This window comes from Solea solea, chromosome 11 (assembly GCF_958295425.1).
Source record: "Solea solea chromosome 11, fSolSol10.1, whole genome shotgun sequence".
Lineage (NCBI taxonomy): Eukaryota > Metazoa > Chordata > Actinopteri > Pleuronectiformes > Soleidae > Solea > Solea solea.
The window spans coordinates 16,271,166-16,289,526 of NC_081144.1; the positions used below are offsets into that span (position 1 = coordinate 16,271,166).

The following is an 18,361-nucleotide window of genomic DNA, read 5'->3' on the forward strand; positions in this document are numbered from 1 at the left end:
AATAATAATAAAAATAATTAATTGAGGTTTATGATAATAATTAAACGACTCGACTATGTCCTTTTGGTTTTCTTTCCCACTTGTCCACCCTCAGCCTATTGTTACACCATTATTTCTAAAGAGACAGCTGAGGCAGAGTGCAAACCTGGAGGCCAATATCTTAGAAGACTTGAGCTCAGACACCACGTAGAGGAAGTAGTAGCTGAGAAAGACCCTCCTCTGTGCCAGGAGAACTGTGAAACAGATTGCATCCCAGATGATGCCGGCCTCGCCCTCTGGCAGCTCACACTCATCGTCAGGATCAGCTGACACACAGGTCATGGGAAATGTAGTTTGCAATGTGCAGTAACGTAAACAAATGATTACTTGACACACAGTTACTCATATCAAAAGTTACACATGTGATAAGCTGCTAACACACACCGTTTTACAGTACTGTTGAAAAATACCATCACACTATTAAAGGGCACATTTCAATCATCAAGATCAAAACACAATAAGATCATTTTATAAATAGTAAACTTTATGTAGTCCCCCCAAAACAAATTTGAGAAGTACTGAGTTAGGGGAAGTCATAATTTAGATATTTTATTTTGTATAGAACTCTAAAAAAATTGATTTCCTTCTTTCAGTTATCATCTAACCTTTGCAGAAAATAATGTAGGTGTTTGTTTTTTTTCTTTCTGGTATTAAACTATACACAATAATCTAGATAAATAAAGACAAAAAGTATGTAAGTGATACAGTATGAGCATGTGAAAATTATTCATGTGAAAGCAATGTATACAAACATATATAAATACTATGACGTTATCAGTGATTGTTTACATACGGACATCGTAGTCTTTGATGGTGCAGACCATGCTGAAGGCCTGAATTAACCAGCAGCCGCTCTTCAACAGGCTGTCCAGGTAGGCACAGGAACCGAGCTGATCACAAAGAATACAGTGAATATTATGATCAACAGCACAGAACCCTCTGAAAGGAAGCTTAAACAATGAACTGCTGCGTGTCTTCAATGCGTTTGTACACAAATGCAGTCCTTCTCGATGATGTGGTAACTCACAGACAGCAGGTTCTTCATAGCGATCACAAAGCAGGTGTAGCCAATGAGCCAGTCCCACAGACGCAGGATGTATCTGACGGGCTGCATCAGCACGCTGCCTCCAAACAACATGAAGTAGAAACAGGCCACCAGATATCCCAGACAGAAGATGTTGATCCGAGTGGTGCCAGTGATGAATATGAGGCAGAGCACCAGCCAGAAGGAATAGCTGAACACAAACACCTTCACCATGTCAAGGTAGCACCTGAAGACCAGACACAGGGGTTAAATAACATAATCTTGACATATCAATGTCCATGATGTTTTTATGCTTTATGTACATGGTAGTTGTTGATGTTAAATTTCACTTTTTCTTACTTACCCATTATTCAATTATACATTATTCATGTATTCAATTCTTTTTAATTAAAATATATCTGTAAAGCAAGTAATTGTATGTTTTACCTTATTACAGAACAAAAACAAACAGTCTCAGAATAATAGATGTGAAGCTGAGTCGGCAGACAATGGATTTACTGCTAAATTCAAATTTTTAATCTATCCAGACTAAGATAATACACCACCTGATCATTCAAAAGCTCGTTGATTAACACACACTGCAAATAACAGCATGATGTGATACGTGTGAGTAATGCAAAATCACCATGTTGTGGTTTTAGAGAGAACAGGCAAACTAAATTTAAATCATGTATCTCTGTACAATGATACAGTACGATTCAGATTTTCTGACTTTTGTTTACTTTTAAACGTCAGTTTATTAATTGTAGCATTGAGAAAATTGTGTAAATGGATTAGCTAAAAATACAATTAATAGGTTTAATATTTTTCAATCAGGTTCAAACAGGATGCCAGATTTTCTGTAAAAGTCCATCTCGATTAGTAGCTTTGTATCTTATCGTCTCACGTGTCACAAATTACTCAACTCCACTAACCACATATGAAATGTGTTGTTTTGTTGTTCTTGTTGGCAAGACAGGCATGCTGTGTTTATTTTATTTTTTTAGTCAACTCTAAGGCTTAGTTAATACAATATCAATAAACTGCAAAACAATTGTTTGTGGACAGATCAAAGTGTTCAAGCAACAAAAAAGAGTGCGTGAGAAAAGGCACTGATCTATCATGGAAGTGGGAGATGTCCTTGAGTGCTTATTCAGCAATTTTAGCTTACCAGAACAGCTTTCATGAGTATGACAGCAGACATAAATTAACGATCTAACGTCAACCGTTAATGCTACTAAAACGACCACAAACCAGAATGATAGACTCCCAGTTCTCCACCTGCAGTTTAAGCTATTTGAAGAGATTAACTAAGTGCTCTGCTTTTATTCAACGTCTATAAATTAACATTTTGAGGGTGAACCGTGTGCATTGTCATTGGGAGACAACTAAAAAAATCTATTAAATTACATGAGATGGGGCAAATATGGGATAATAGAGCTGAATCTCTGACCTGCAGTGAATGAAGTTATTGACAGGTATGAACTGGTTGAATGAACAAGGATCCAGACTGCGGCTGATCTCAACATTGTCTCCAGCCAGCAGCCGTACTGCCGCGCGGTTTTCCTCCTCAAAAACCTGCCACTGCAGTGATGAGCACAGCAACAGGAGATGGTCATCTGCAGAGAACAGGAGAGAGAAGGACAGAATTACAGAGGACAAAATGAAGAACAGAGGAATAGATAGAAGAAAAGCTAAAGGAAGGAGGGAAAGGAAAATTGTCTCACACAATATGAATAAAGGATTAGGTCTCATGGCAAAGTCAGGCATGTAAAACCACTTGATGACATTAGAGGTCAAAGGTTGACCTGCAGTCCTCCAGGGGTAATCTGAAGCAAATAAAACAGAGCAGATTTGATTATTAATCAAAAATCAACAAAACTGTTCAAAGTCAGACTCATTTTGAATTAAACAGACAAAATAAACGTTTTTGCTAACATCATGCTGCACTTTCTTTTATTTTATTATTATCTGACAGCAAAGTTATAATTTCCCTCAAAAATTGAAATCAAACCATTCAAATAATGCTTTAGTACCTTACTCCATCTAATTTCTATATTTGGAGTAAAATGGTCACACTTTTGTTTAAAAATCAGGTTTAATCAAATCTATGTTGATTTTTATGGGCATTTCAATACTGTCTTTTTGTAGAAAGAAATAATTGTGCATTTATACAAAAATAACACAGATTATTATAACTTTCATACCAACACAGAAGGCCGGGGGAATGCCGATGCACAGCAGGTACTGCAGCACCATAAGCCCCGCAGTAAAGTAGCAGTATTTAGGCCACACCTCCCCAATAGCCTTCCTGCGTCGCCTTGAGATCACAGCCAATAAGGCGCATGAATGGAGCAGGGCATAGAAATCCATCCTCTGACCAATCACATTGACTGCCACGATTAAACTGATCTAAAAAGAATTAGAGCATGAAAGAAGTCAATGCCAGAAATCTTACACAGCTCAGAAACAGACACCCAATGCAGGACATAAAAAAGTACCTCCAGTCCAAATTTGTAGAAGCAGAAGTTGATTAAGTACTTGATGCAGGGCAGGACCCCATGATCCAGATGCTGCCTCGTGATTCCGTGGAAGATTATGCTGAAGGGTGGGGCCTTCAGGTCGTTGTGGAGACGGAAGTAGAGCTGATGGCGATGGACTGTCGCCTCAAATGCCAGCAGCCCCAGCACCATCAGGTGGTTCTACAACACAGGACAAACTTTCTAGAGTAAAACAAATCTAGGATGTAATGGTTCATCCGTCCTTCAATTACGGTTGTGGTTAAAATAATAAATAATTTGATCATAAAACAGTTAATAACACAGCTTGTGATTTAAAAGGTCTAAGAGTGTCACAGTACCCTGAGACAGGGGAGGATCCTGCCCTCACACTTGCGCAGCGCCCCACACCAGTAAACAGGATCAACGGGTTCAATGTAGAGAATAGACCTCCCGAGCAGCTCCAGCATGTTGCTCCTCAGCTCCACTACATCATCTACGCTCGAGCTGTTGGAAGGAACCAGGCCCTGAGATGCAAAACACGAACATGTTTGAGTAGAATGGCAACTGTTTGTGTCTCTTAATATGCGATGAAGTGTATTCTTAGTCAAACACACAGTTCTGCACACTTACAGCGGTGCAGTTGGAGGAGTAATCAAGGGGTTTGATGACTTTGAGCTGGTAAAACATCTTGCACACCACCATGACACAGGCCCACACAGCAGAAATGCTGGTTGCCAAAGGTCGTAACCGTGGCAACGGGAGCGCAAACACCCACAGAACCAGGAAGACCATGTTCATAAGAGAAACCTGTGAAAATGGGATTTTTAAATGTTTCCCCAAAACTTATACACTCATACTTTACATGCACACATCAAACATCCCACCTCCTGCACTGAGACCCAAATGATGCCGGAGGAAACAATTTTGAGGCTGTGGAGTTCTAGCAGTCTCCAGCTCAGCTCCTGTAGCCTCTGAAGTCCTGACAGAGCCTGAATGATCAACATGCTTGCACGGTCCACAATCACAATCCACTTATCTTCAGAACTGCCAGGGAGAGTTGCTGGTATGGAGAAACAAAATGAATATCCATGACATGGGAGAGAAAACAGCACAGCCAACAAAACCCAAGAGACATGTTTAGTCAAGGACATAATTTACCTTCTCTTATTGTCTCGTCTTGCTCCTCAGATCCTTTGTCAAAAGAGGATTGCAGTCCAATGCTGTCCAGAGTCTCTTGACTTTTTACACTTCCCATCTGCTCCTTTACAAGTCTGCAGAATGACAGTCAATGTTTTAACTTGATTATCAGTATCACCTTAAACAAAGAAATGTTTTTAGGTCTCTTTCAGACTTGTTACTTTCAGGTGTGTAGTTCACAAAGTCATTATATTACGCTTCTATTCATGGTTATAACAACAATAATCAAGGGAAATGCAAGAAACTTACCTTTTCTGAATCTTTTCAATGTTTTCTTTAATGCTGGAAATGAAAATAAAGACAGAAATGTGAATATTACAACCAAGCACACTGTTGCTGTGATGGGCATTTGTGTGTAAATGTGCACTTACATGTCAGATATGGCACTGACTGATTCCCTGACTTCTTCCTCTCTGAGTGGAGAGAAGGACAAATGAGACAAACAGAGATATTAACCAGTCGGTGGTAATGGTTTGTCTACAGAAAGCACTTTTCTAATTGTTCTTCTCCTTCCTGCACATGTCCTTTTTGTCTCACCTGGAAGATTGCCTGACAGGTACATTGTCGAGGTCAGTGAGGGTCAGGAAGTCTGAGTTGAAGTAATGCAACTGGAGGATACAAGCCAGCAGAAACGCAGCAGGAAGCAGAATACGCGCAAACAGCTCCACTGTGTCATACCGTTCTAAGCCCAGGTCGCGAAGACTAGAGAATCAAATAGGAAATACAACGCAATTTGCATCACGACCAAAACAATTCCTGAAAGTAACAATTCTGTGGACAAACAGAAACTCACCCCTCCTCTGACATGCCCATGATCTGTCTGAACAGCCCAGACACACTTCTGAATTGGTACATATAAACGGCTATGAGCACCACCATGGAGTAACCGACCACCACTGCCCAGAACGTCTTCAGGACTCTGCGCCAAACGTCATAACGGATCTGTGGGGAAAGGACGTAGTACTTTTCCTCTTAATCTACAAATCAGAACATTAGAAAATTGACCTTACAAAATCTACATATACCACTATATCTAGATATCTCAATTATCTTGTTTTGACTCCCTGCAATGAGGGAAAACACAGTTTGACCCAAAAGATCTACATCATCAATGTCATTAGTAACAGTTTTGCTGTTTTTCCTCTCCAGGATGTAAAAGAGCAGAGCATTGCAGATGTTGTCTGGACAGACAAGTGATGCACCCCTGTCTTACACCACCTCCACAACCATTAGACCTTCCTGTAAGTGCCTGCCGTGTTTCTTCAAAGTCAGCAGAAACTCAAGACGGTGAAGAAAAATCAGGAAAATGGTTAAAAGGAAAATGGCTGTTTAAGTGTTTATGAGTCACAATCAATAGATTTAACTCTGAAATATTATTGATGAGCCACAGAGTGTGGTTGCATGAGTCTTATCACAAAGAGTTTTACGAGAGCTGGAACCTACTCTGAACCTTTGTATGTGCAAATCACAGCCAAATGATTCACAGATGATCATTAAGGAGCCAACACATAAGGTGAATCTGACACTATAGTAGTCGTTCTATGCAACCAACACCATCTCAACTGTTTTTCTTCTCCACCTATTGACACCAGCAATTGTAATATCAAATTGCCATCCTTCATCAGCCCTAATGTTAGCCCTACATCACTCTACTACTAATAATGTTCGTATCCACATTGTAAAATAACTTACCTGATAGAGGACAACACAGAAAAGGAAGAGGACGATGTAGAGGATCTTGTAGACGACCACCTGAACGAGTAAAACATGGCAAGGATTAGATAAATGAATGTATCAAATATTATTGTTGAGGGTGACAGATTACTGAAAGTAAGAGTATATTTTCAGTTTTCAGAGATTAAAGGTCAGTGGTGTTATGTGGTGTCTCCAATGCCTTGTTTTTATGTCTGTCAACAGATACCTTTCCAGAGAAGCTGACTACAAAGAACATGGCGCAGCAGAAGAGTATCCAATATTTCACCAGTGTCCCTTTCACTCCTGAGATCAGCATCGCTATGAGAGGTGATGGCTGATTTTCCTCCACTAATAAGAAGGAAGGAGAGGTAGGAGGAGAGCAAGAAAAGAATTGAAAGAAGAAGAATAGATGATAAACACAACAGGGAACAGAGGAAGAGACCAGTTAATGTTTCATCAAACTGATGTAATTCATGGATAGAGTGACCTCATGCCTAAATATTATTCTCAACAGAAACAATAATCTTTAAAAGAAAATAAATAAATTACATGACATGACTTTGACTTCATCTAGAGACTCGTCCTTTAAACTCTGCTCCTCCTGTCTCTCCTTCAGCTGCTGTCGAAACATCAACCAGAAGCTGAAGCTGTAGAAAACCTGCAGCACACACAGTTTATCATAAGTACAAAACATGCAGTGCAGTGATCTGCAGTAGTAAACATTTAAATGTCTGTGACAAGACTAAATACATTTTCTCCTAATCTGGTATGTGGGTGCAGATTAAACTGTTTGACTGTGAGTAAGATTTAAATGATTTGTATTGATCTGAGAGATGTACTGTACTGTATCTGCTTTTAAGACCCTGAAAAACAATGTTCTTAAAACCACCCTTAGTACACATGATAAGATCCCTGATCTGACTGAACACTGGTTACTTTACATGGGAGATGTGTGCTCTGTTTTCTCTGTGTTCTTGTTTTTTGTGTTTCAGAGTAGAAAAAGCACGGTTTTTACTTATAACATTGATGATGTGCTTTTCTAGAGATCCTACTAAGGAAGATGTCATTTGCCAGTTTATTCTGATGAAACCATCCACCACACACAGTCTTGATGGAGGGGATAAGCTGCATTAAATTACTACATGACTGTTTCAAAAGTTCCCCAAGTTTGACTATCTGGAATTTCCATTACATATATCTGTGATGTAATTGTTGACTAGTTTTAATTTCATTGTTACTAATATGAATTGTAGTTGTTGATATCTGTGACGTCATTCTAACTAGTCAAAACTGCAGTTTTAGATATCTGCAATTCAGTTTTCACAGGTCAAAATGACCTCACAGATATCCATAAATCAGTTTTTTTACTGAATTAATGTCAGAATGACGTCACTTTTGTAACTGAATGAGTTATTATTATGTTGCATGTCGTGAAAACCAAGAGGCAGAATACTAATAACAACAACAAACATCACTCAAAGTTACACACTGCAGCATTTACAAGATAAATCAGAATAACGGCTCTTTCATCTGATCTAACGTCATGTAGTTTTAGTCCTATCACTAACAGCTTCTGTTACTTTTCATTGCCCTGACCTTTGCCCCCAGGTGAACGCAGGGCACCGGGTGGTAACTGTTCAGGTCGAAGTCCACTATCACAGCCAGGGGCAGACCAGGATACAGCTCAGAACGGCTCAAGCGCAGCCCGCTCAGGAAGCCCAGCACCACCAGCACTGTGCCGTATATGGCCAGGAACGGGGCGGACATCATGGCGTATCGCCGCCGATCTCTCATCATCCAAATGATACAGGACCACACCAGCAGGGCGAACGTCAGCCAATTGTTGTAGGTGATACTCCACACCTGAAGGAACATCATTTACAGTACATATCATTATGTACAAGTTACCACTAAATATTTGTTATTAATGTGTTTGTTTAGTTAATGTCTACAAGTTAAGTGACATAGCAAACAACATTTACAAAAGATAGGAATACAACAAATGATAATTACCTCCTTTTTTATTTCTACATTTAGCCAGCTGCTAGCTAATGCTAGCATAGTTTGCTAACCTTGAGTTAGCTTACAGGTGAGGCTCTTTGTAGTAGTGGTTGTTTTCATCATTTAAAATCCTTGATTAATCCTCGAATATTGACACAGCAGACAAAAATAATTCTATTTAAACTGCTGACATTTTCTATTAACCTGTTAACCTATTTATAATTCTCCAAGCAGAGCATTATTACATATTGAGGGTTGCCAACTTGTGACGCGACCCTAACCCGAAATAACTGAAAATGAATAGATAAAAAGTCATTCTCTACTCAGTTATACTGTTTACATATTACACTTAACACACATTGCTCCCCCCATGCACCCACTATAGTGCACTTTATACTCATACTACACACGTTCACAGTTGAGTAAAAGTTGAGTAAAAAATGCAGTTTCTTTTACAAACAGGTGTATGTAATAAAGTGGCTATGAGTGTATGTACTTTACCATCATGATGATCAGGGCACTGACATAACTGTGCTTTTGCACCAGCTGTCCAAATATGACCAGACCACTTGGACCTGAGGGGGGAGGCAAGGTATCTGCTAGGCTCTTTGGTTCCTCATCCTCACTCTTCTCCTCCTCCTCCTCTTCCTCATCTTCCTCCTCTTCCTCCTTATCCTCCTCCTCCTCCTCCTCACTGTCTGTCTCTACCACAAAACAGAGACAAAGAAATTAGTTAAAGTTAGTTAAACTTAATTTGACCAGTTTTACAACTGAATGTATCACATGCAAGTCATTAATGCAATGATAATCTAACAGTGAATCGGTTCATGTATTCAGAGAAGACATTTGATTACCATGTATTGGTGAGGCTTTGCCTTCATACTGTGGTGGAGCATAACAGTTTGTGTAGCCTGCCCCTCCTAGCAGAGATGCCAGATCACTTCTATCTTGCCAGGAACTGCTCGTCATTAAGATCATTGGCTGAAGAAAGAGAGCGCATCATACTGTAAGTTTATGTCTGAAGTGATGACATGATGTAAAAAAGTCATTTCTTACATTTTAAATGGGTACACACTATTCCAAGCTTTTTATTATTATTTAGTCCATTCACACATATCATCACTTTATATTGTGAACAATCTCAAAAACATCTAGTAATAAACTGGCTGACCTCATCAGGTAGATAGGTTTCCTCATCAGTGCTGCTCAAAAGCTGAAAAAAGAAAATATGTGACTAAGTCCAACATGCTTGACATGTGTAGACTAGAAGTGAAATAGCCTGTCTAGTTTATTTTTATCATCGTTTAGCTGAAGTTGTTTTCCAGAGCTAAATACAATAACAATATTCCTGTGGCCCAACAGTATAATAAAGGAAAGAATATCTGTGTCATGGAATTACCTCCTGTTTATCGCCTGAGATGTAGATGACCCTGGAGAAGCTTGGGGGAGCATCTGGACTTTCTAATGGAATCTCATTCTCCTCATCAAAAACAGTGTCCTGAGAACAGTAGCCATGAAAAGACTGTCATGTAAGTAATTCCATGTGAACACTACATGATGTTAATGAACTTGTGTTAAAAAAACCCCAAACAGAATGCATTGTCTTTAAATGGCTCCATCAAGGTGAATGATTCTAATTTTTTGGTACAGTCAAGGGTGGGCAGTATCTCTGATACATGTCTCTAAAATACGTATTTCAAATACAAAATATTGTTATTGTAATTTGTATTTTATTGAGATTTGTCATTTGTTTCGGATTTTTAAAATACTATAAAATACTTTCTTTGAAACAATGTGATGACATCATAAGAACTTGTGTATGTTAGTCCTTTTTGGACAACATACTAAATAAAGTAAATAAAGATACCTCAGTTACTTACCTAACCTTTATCAGAACAAAGGGTTTTATTGGGATGTTTCTAACAGCATTTATGGAAGATGTCTGTTGCTCTCAGATATTGTCCTCTTGTCAGACAGTGTACAAGTGAGGGGATAGATGAAAAAGGCTAAAAAACTGCTTTGAGGCAGGAAATTATTTTTAGTATTTTGAAAAAGAAAACCAACAGTATTTTATTTTGATACATACTGTGGCTTCCATTTTTTGTAGTTTATTTTTGATAAATCTAGAAGTTGGGTACTTTTTTTAAAATTCATTTTGATGTATTTTACAGTGGCAGTTACAATGTGGCACCAGTAGGTGTTGTGGTTACACAAGTTGCAGCAACGGTAGTGGTAACACCTAATCCTCAGAGCAAACAAACCATTTCTGTTATGTGAACCCATTTGTGCAGCAGAGCCACCAGTGTGTAGTACAACAGCAGCAGAACCAAAGGGTTGACAAAGTCAGGCCAGCTGACATGTGGGTGCAGACCAAGACTGTGCCGGTCTGAACTGTTGGTTCTGATTACACCTGTCATACCAAACAATCTGGGTAGAATGGAGTGGAGGATGGAAAGAGAGACAGAGAGAGAGAGAGAGATTCAGTCATGTGAAGGGCAGAACAAAAAATAATATCAACCTATATGTGCCTTTATGTGCCTTTTCTCTGCCTGACCTTGATGCATTCAAATGAAAGTGAACTGAAATTAAAGATTAAAAAATAGTATTTTTTCCTTTTTAGAGTTTGCACAGAAGATTTGTTTAAAGACACAACTTTCAACAAAATGTTTATATTTGCATTTAGAATGAAAAAAACAGGAGCTATAAGACTGAAACCAAAATGTACATTCTAATTCTGTAATTCTGTAAATATTCTATATTAGTCTAATTCTTCTTTATTATAATTTCTCTACCTGGCGTAGACATCATCTCGTGGTACGATCTGCTGGGACAGGGGTAACTGGTAGACGTACAGAGCCAGCAGGTGTCCCCCGCTGAAGATGGACATCATCACACACAGGGAGCTGAAGAGGAGCAGGCTGATGGAGCGGCTGAACACCCACCACCATACCAGCCCAAGAAACACCCCGAAATACACACCTGAGGTGAGGGAGGGTAGGATAATACCTGCACACACACACACACACGCACACATAAAATGTGGAGAAAGTGAAATAATAGTAATAATAATTTAAAAGAAGAGAGAAGGAAAAAGCAAACAGAAAATAATGCAATTCTAATTATAAAAATACTAGAATAATATTAATAATGCTGATGATACACCTGCACGCACATGTTCAGCAGTAGCTTACCTGCCAGCCCCAGCAGTATGGTTACCACCACTTTCCCTGCTGTGTTCATGATGGCTGATAACAGCAGCCTCACTCCAGCTGCAAACACCATCAGCTTCTGGACAAACTGGGGTGGAGTCGCCTGAACCGGTACCGTAGTCTCCTCTGAGCTGTCAAAGGAGGAGCCCTCTGTGTCGCTTTCATCCTCAGACTCTGCTTCCGAAGTCTCTACTTCCTGCAACACCCGTGAATTTACCAGACAGAGATATTACTGTGGGTCTCCTAACATTAGGGAATCTTGAAGCAGCAGATGAGTGCGCATGTAGTTACCTCAGGGTCACATGGGGGTATACCATTTTCATGAAGACTGACTTGGGGAACGGGGCGCAGTAGTTTTGTGCAGAGTCTCAGTATGAATAGGGAAGCAAAGAGGAGGCCAATGTCTGGAGCCAGGAGACGTACAATATTCAATGGATCTACTGAGCTGAATCTAGAAACACATAAGCATTACCATGGATTGTATGACATGTAGGTTTGCTGAGACTTGCTTGAAAAAGGTAATTTATCACAGTTTATGCTTCTGTCAGCATTTTGTTAGTGGGGCTGTTTTATGCTGCAGCAATAACAACAAACAATTAAAGGGCTATTTGTGATATCTCTCAAGCTCAAGTTTCATTCTCCTATAAATACTTTTTCATACTGTTCTTTTAGAAACTAGTACGTTACTTTTGGGAAGGAGACATGATTTAAAAGTAATTTATAATCACGTAGCTTGAAAATAAAGTGCACCCATACCTTACAATGCCCACGTGGTAGAGGAAATCGTCCAAGGAGCCACTAACTGTTGAAAAAGACATGGTCATCAAACAATTTTCTCTTAGTTCCTGAAAGATCTATATTTGTATATGACAAGTAATTTGTTGAAGCTGCATTTGTCAATTTTTTTTTTCACCCAAACAAACATTATTTCAAGTTTTCTTTTTAGGTCTGCTCACAACAATTTATTTGGCCAACTCTCTTATTCTGACAAGTGCCACAAGTATTTATTTTTACCATGTGGAGGGATGTAGCTGAAGGGGATCTGCATGAAGCACTGCAGAGCCAGGAAGATCACACAAGTGTAGATTATAAACCGCAGGAACTGGCCCGTTTTACCTAAACAGAGCAACCAACAATGACACAAACACAAAGGACATAATAGTGAAGAAATGATTCTTAGTCATGACACTGATTCATTTTAGACAAATTGTGTATCTTGACAATGTGCAGAGCTAAATGTAGTTCACGGTAGGAGTCTTAATCTCTTAATCAGTCTTTTCTGTGAATTGAATCAGATTTTCACAGATTTAATAATGTCTTATCCCATTATAGTCACTTGAATTTTATCTCTTATCTAACTAAAATAACATAATAAATTACCTTTGATAAACCAAAACTGCAACTCATTATGTTCATCTGAGTTCTTCTGAGAGAGAGATAGTACCATAAGAGATTTGTCTGAAATCTGATTGTATGCGTACACACTCACACTACCACTGCCAATATGATTCAAGTGTAGTTGTTTTGTTATACTCATTATTTTTTTCAATACTTCAATAAGCATTAAGAAGATGAAGTGCACACTTGCATAGTCACCTACTACGTGCAACATTTGTTTATGTTGTTGTTGTTGTTCACACACGTAAAATACTCTCCACATGTTTAGTGTGTAACATCCAGTTGTGGATTTTAGTTTTATATTAGGCCAGAAAGATCTTTTGGAAGACATTGTCAAATAAGTTCACAATTCACTTCAGCTCTTCACAACTCTTTCTGTGTTTCTCGGTATGGTAATATGTAGATCTTGTTTCACCCAGCACCTTTCCTGTGCTGCACACCGGAAGAGATTTGTTTTCTGTCAACACAGATAGATGCAATGGCAACATTGCGCTAGTAAAGCAATACAGCTGCAAACATGTTGGAGTAGGACTGAAAACACAAAGAGGCACCAATGAAAAATTTCAAAAGTGGATTCTGCTGCTCACAATACCTGTGATAAATTCTACCTGCCCCCACCACCACTGCGCTGCCAGATTATACACACAAACTCTCCCTCAGTCAGGTCTGATTATAGTATTGCTCGACAAAGCCCATTTTCATATGAAGAACAGAAAAATGTATTGTGTTTCTTTCCAAGAAATCCAAACAGAGGCAGAATAATAATATCAACAACAACAACAAAACTCACCAAATGTAGCAGTCCTCTTTTTGAGAAGGATAGTTTTCACACCTGATATGAACCATATTCAGTACACAGGAACACTATTCTAGACCAGCTTTTCAGCTGGAATAGTATAAAATATCTACATTAATGAAACAAAGTGGACCGTGGGGTCAGATGAACTGAGACCTAGGTCCCTGATGTAATAACCCTCTCAAAGTGTTTCTGAGCAGATACCAAAAAAGTCTCTTATATATTGTTTACTGTACCTGTACATGTTACCAAAGTAATAGAGGAAGCTTGACAATAGCTGAGCCTGCAAATGTACTATTGATGTCCAGGGTTTTTTTTTACTAAAAGCTTTGTTTCACTTAAACATCTCTGCTTCCTAGTAGGGGATTCACGTAATCCTATAGACACTCAAGTATAGACACAGCCAAATATAGGTAAATGCACAAAAACACATGAAGCAAATGGACACACACAGGATGTACACGCACTCGACCACTTAGCCCAAAGAAAGCAAGCTTATGTTGGGGGGATTAATATCACTGTGGGTTCTGTGAAGCTTTCAAAAGACAAGCTGAAAAGCAAACTGTTTTAAGAGGGAGGGATGAGAAGGGAAAGAAAGACAAAAAATGCTGTCAAAATGCTGACATCACATCTTTTAATTCCTCACTGTAATTACCAGGTTATCTATAATTGATTTGACCATTCTGACCACATCCCCTTTACAAAGTACTTTGAGGGAGGGGTGAGGATACTTTAATTCATCAGAATGCAGTGATCAATACAGAGAAGTGATCACACACTTACACACACAGTAGACACACACACGTACACATACACACTTTATTTTACCCAATATAATCTATTGTGCTTTGTCAACACTCATTATTTTTTTCCTTACATCACACTTTTGTAACAATAAAAAGTTTCTTTACATACTTATTCACTTCAGCGAGTAATAAACGGAGAGCAATACAGTCTGTTGTTTTGTAGTGCCATGTTTATATGTAGGATATTTGTGCATTCTAGCACTTATGAGCATGTACATTTCAGCTATAATTTAAAAAAGTGAGCTTGTGATACTACAGAACAACAGCGAACCCAAAGCATATCAACTAATAACTACTAAAACGATTTTATTGTATTTTTTATGCACACAGATTATTGTCTTGCAGAAAAATACTTGCATTGCAAAACAGAGATCGCTGCGCAAAATATGACACAATGTATTTTCATATAGAATATGAACCGAAAAGTATTATATATGTGACATTAAAATCTGCTCTATGCTACATTCACGAGTGTAATTAGTGAGTTTCTCTCTTGTCCTTGTTGATCATTTCTGTTACATGGTGGAAAGTGGGAATTTGATTACATACATCTTAGATTAAAGAAATTGACTGAAAGTTTTTCACTTTGTAATTCTAAAGTCTGCTGAAATATACATTCTGACAGCTGAGTCAAACTAAATTAGTCTCTCTCACCTTTCATGGTGACCACGCTGGGGTTCGGCATCAGCGGTAAGACAAGCAGGAACAAGAAATACACCACTGACAGACAGCTGTAGCGGAACACTGAAGCTGAGGAGCAGAGGAAAGACAATGTGAATTTTAGTGCTTCTGACAGTGAAATCATTAACTACCATATATTTTTGCAGTCTGTTGTAGCTCATAGGACAAAACCCACAAAACAAATGAGCCAATAATTCATACAAGGTCATTCCAATGTCTTAGTATTGGAACTGAAACACAAAGAATAGAGAAACCTATGCTTAGAGTGAAATTTCTGATTGTTGAAAGCAAGAAAAGCAAGAAAATATTTTATTTTATTTTATTTTATTTTCTTATACCGACATAATCCATCACATAGAAAATCTATCACACCAAATTCCCAAGTGTTGAAATTTCTTCATAATTTAGGGCTCGAGCCCATTTAAGAAAAAGTTAATTCATGTATTCATTATTTTTACCACTTTTGTGTTTGAGGGGTGTTAAAGTAAATGCCTGCTGACAGTGGGTGAGAGGTTACACACTGTACAGTAGAGACAAACAATCATTCATGCTTGACTTCAAACCTATGATCTAATTTTGGTCTCCAAAATTAAATGCTGGGAGAAAACCCAACATTTAAAATAACATTGTGAGGTTGAACGGTGCTTGGCTGTGAGAGAGCTCATATTTTTTGATATGATAAATAAAAAATGGGGATGATAAAAGCCAACATTATTGCATTACTTGCAAACCTGTAACATGTCCAAAAATTAGCAAATCAAACAGCATTTTCCAGAATATCACATTATCACCATCTAGTTCAATAAGTGTGCATTTTAGTGAGTTTAATACTCAAGGTCTAACTGTCAGAACACACTTCTTCTTGTGAAATACTTGCTCAGTAACAACATTCAAGACCCAGCTCAAGATGTAAACATATAGAAAATGCATAGAAAGTTAAATTACCATGTATGATTAAATTGGTGTTCAGCAGAAGACAGCTGCCTGCAACAATAAGCTCATGTGTACTGGTTTTACTCTACTAACTAATTAATAGCGTTATTGTTTTTTCTATACCTTAATGCCTTTGTTGTTATAATTTTGCAATAATATAACAGAAAAACATTTTTAGGAAAATATTAAAGAAATCTAATGCAAATACTATTTTAATATAGCCATTTTCTCTGGTATGTGAGGCGGAATAGAGTCAGGTCACCTAATCTGTCAGAAAAAGGGAAAAGAAACAGATATTATATCTTCAGCCGCTTTAAAAGAAATGTAATCATGCTGTGCAGAAAATTCTCACTGGTCTTGTCTGAGAAGTCAGAAATTAATCAAGCATAATATTTGACCACTAAAACTAATTTTTCTGTTCAGGAATGCAAGTAAATAACTATAATTGGACAGCTTCATCAAGAAATAATAATGTGCTTTACTATTTTTTTGTAAAACAGTATATTTGAAAATTCATGGCTCACAATAATCATTATATTTCAGCATTAAAAATATCAAAAATGATTTTGATAATTACCAATGCTGTTAATTTAGGGCAGCTGTGGCTTTGGCACCTTAATCAGAATAAAATAATCAGATGTCAACTCACCAGCCAGCAGAAGCAATGGTAGTAATAAGTTATAGAGCATTCCAACCGCAAGGTCCCCTGCCATGTCTCCTCCGTGTCAGAGGCAACCACACAGCTCCTTCAGATAGAGTCGTCCTCCAGATGTATGCACAAATACATAAACGTCTTAGCACTGTGGAGGGAAACTCCAACCTGCCTACACATGTCTGTGAGGAAAACTTATGCAGCTTCGGTCAAAGCATCCCCGAGTGCTGCTGTGGAAACACAGGAAATGTAGTCCAACACACTCAGACTACAACAAGACAGAGAAGTCAGTTCAGTGACAAACAGTACTGTGAGGAAAATAGGAGGCGAGACAGAGAGACAGAGAGACAGAGGAGTCTTGATTTAGAATAGTGTGAAGATCCCTCTGCTCTTTGCTTGCGTCTCTGTTCCACCCTCATTTCCCTCCCTCACCTCTCTCTCTCTCTCTCTCCCTCTCTCAGACATAATGGGTTGTAACCCATCATCTCGCTTACTATGCTCATATCGAGGCTAATGTCACTCAGGAGAATACCCGGAATGATTACATGACTGAAAAACATGTTTCTTCTAACTCGTAAATCCTGACACACAAACAGCAACAACTGCAGGACATTAATGAATATAACACACAACATAACAACAGCCCCGACAAAGTGTTTTTTTCTTAAACAAGTGTGTGTTTTCTGCATGTTCACACACTTATATTTTGGCACATTATGTCGAGGCCGCAGTCTAAATTCTTAGCATCTGAGACACAGACACTTGCACAAGATTGTGTTTGTATCGTTACAGCCACAACAGGCTGGTTCATCACATCTGCACTGTGAGGTGAAGGGAAGTGTATCTAATATTCATGGCTTTGAAGCCATTAAGAGCTAGTGTGACTATACAGAGGAATGATCAGTGTGGGGACTGAGACTTGCAAAAACAACTAAATATTCCCAGCTAAAGAGGGGAGGAAATAGAAAAACTCAATAATATTTTGTATGGCAAACTGCATTGTCTGCAAAATCAACTACCAACACTTGTGAATGCATCTGTGTAGACTGGTCTGAGTGAGATGGTGACTTGAAGTGGTTAATTAACTGTTTTCTCACCAGTGTGTAAACATAATGAACAGCTTTATCACATAGAAGATTCAAGCATCCGTTACTGTTACCTCTATTTTCAGATGAAGAAGATAAAGATCTGATGATTATTCTGTGTTTAGTGTCACTGTGATTTACATAATCTATTGCAACAGGACCATAGAACCCTGGACACACTGGTCATCAGTAAAATTAAATGAAGCAATAAGTATTCACATATAATGTGTTGCTACTTGTGCCCCAGAATCTCCAGATTCTTTACTGAAAAAATAACATTGTAAATAATGAGTGGATTCTCGTTAATGATCAGGGATAAACTCAGATCAACTTGTGCTTGACTA

At 38.4% G+C, this 18,361-nt stretch overlaps 1 protein-coding gene and 1 long non-coding RNA gene across 2 annotated transcripts in view; one reads left to right on the forward strand and one right to left on the reverse strand.

The window, feature by feature from the left end:
- The window catches only part of si:dkey-11f4.7 (piezo-type mechanosensitive ion channel component 2), a 29,363-nt gene extending 12,091 nt beyond the window's left edge, over positions 1 to 17,272 (reverse strand). Inside the window, exons 1-31 of the mRNA XM_058644068.1 lie at positions 16,930 to 17,272; positions 15,321 to 15,416; positions 12,681 to 12,782; positions 12,423 to 12,468; positions 11,958 to 12,117; positions 11,649 to 11,862; positions 11,250 to 11,463; positions 10,719 to 10,884; positions 9,857 to 9,955; positions 9,629 to 9,670; positions 9,312 to 9,438; positions 8,959 to 9,119; positions 8,053 to 8,319; positions 7,006 to 7,114; positions 6,683 to 6,804; positions 6,454 to 6,513; positions 5,555 to 5,703; positions 5,299 to 5,463; positions 5,133 to 5,174; positions 5,011 to 5,043; positions 4,723 to 4,835; positions 4,449 to 4,624; positions 4,195 to 4,371; positions 3,924 to 4,088; positions 3,565 to 3,765; positions 3,271 to 3,475; positions 2,791 to 2,892; positions 2,517 to 2,682; positions 1,067 to 1,310; positions 833 to 929; positions 146 to 305 (exon numbers count right to left, since the gene is read on the reverse strand). Of these exons, the coding sequence (XP_058500051.1) occupies positions 146 to 305; positions 833 to 929; positions 1,067 to 1,310; positions 2,517 to 2,682; positions 2,791 to 2,892; positions 3,271 to 3,475; positions 3,565 to 3,765; positions 3,924 to 4,088; positions 4,195 to 4,371; positions 4,449 to 4,624; positions 4,723 to 4,835; positions 5,011 to 5,043; positions 5,133 to 5,174; positions 5,299 to 5,463; positions 5,555 to 5,703; positions 6,454 to 6,513; positions 6,683 to 6,804; positions 7,006 to 7,114; positions 8,053 to 8,319; positions 8,959 to 9,119; positions 9,312 to 9,438; positions 9,629 to 9,670; positions 9,857 to 9,955; positions 10,719 to 10,884; positions 11,250 to 11,463; positions 11,649 to 11,862; positions 11,958 to 12,117; positions 12,423 to 12,468; positions 12,681 to 12,782; positions 15,321 to 15,416; positions 16,930 to 16,993 (4,244 nt within the window). The 5' untranslated portion in view covers positions 16,994 to 17,272. The remainder of the gene's footprint in view (positions 1 to 145; positions 306 to 832; positions 930 to 1,066; positions 1,311 to 2,516; positions 2,683 to 2,790; positions 2,893 to 3,270; positions 3,476 to 3,564; positions 3,766 to 3,923; positions 4,089 to 4,194; positions 4,372 to 4,448; positions 4,625 to 4,722; positions 4,836 to 5,010; positions 5,044 to 5,132; positions 5,175 to 5,298; positions 5,464 to 5,554; positions 5,704 to 6,453; positions 6,514 to 6,682; positions 6,805 to 7,005; positions 7,115 to 8,052; positions 8,320 to 8,958; positions 9,120 to 9,311; positions 9,439 to 9,628; positions 9,671 to 9,856; positions 9,956 to 10,718; positions 10,885 to 11,249; positions 11,464 to 11,648; positions 11,863 to 11,957; positions 12,118 to 12,422; positions 12,469 to 12,680; positions 12,783 to 15,320; positions 15,417 to 16,929) is intronic.
- Positions 8,180 to 11,396, forward strand: LOC131469162 (uncharacterized). The gene is made up of 4 exons (XR_009241779.1): positions 8,180 to 8,301; positions 9,004 to 9,463; positions 9,882 to 9,986; positions 11,259 to 11,396. It is a non-coding gene; the product is annotated as an uncharacterized LOC131469162 (long non-coding RNA).
- Positions 17,273 to 18,361: the final 1,089 nt, after the last annotated feature.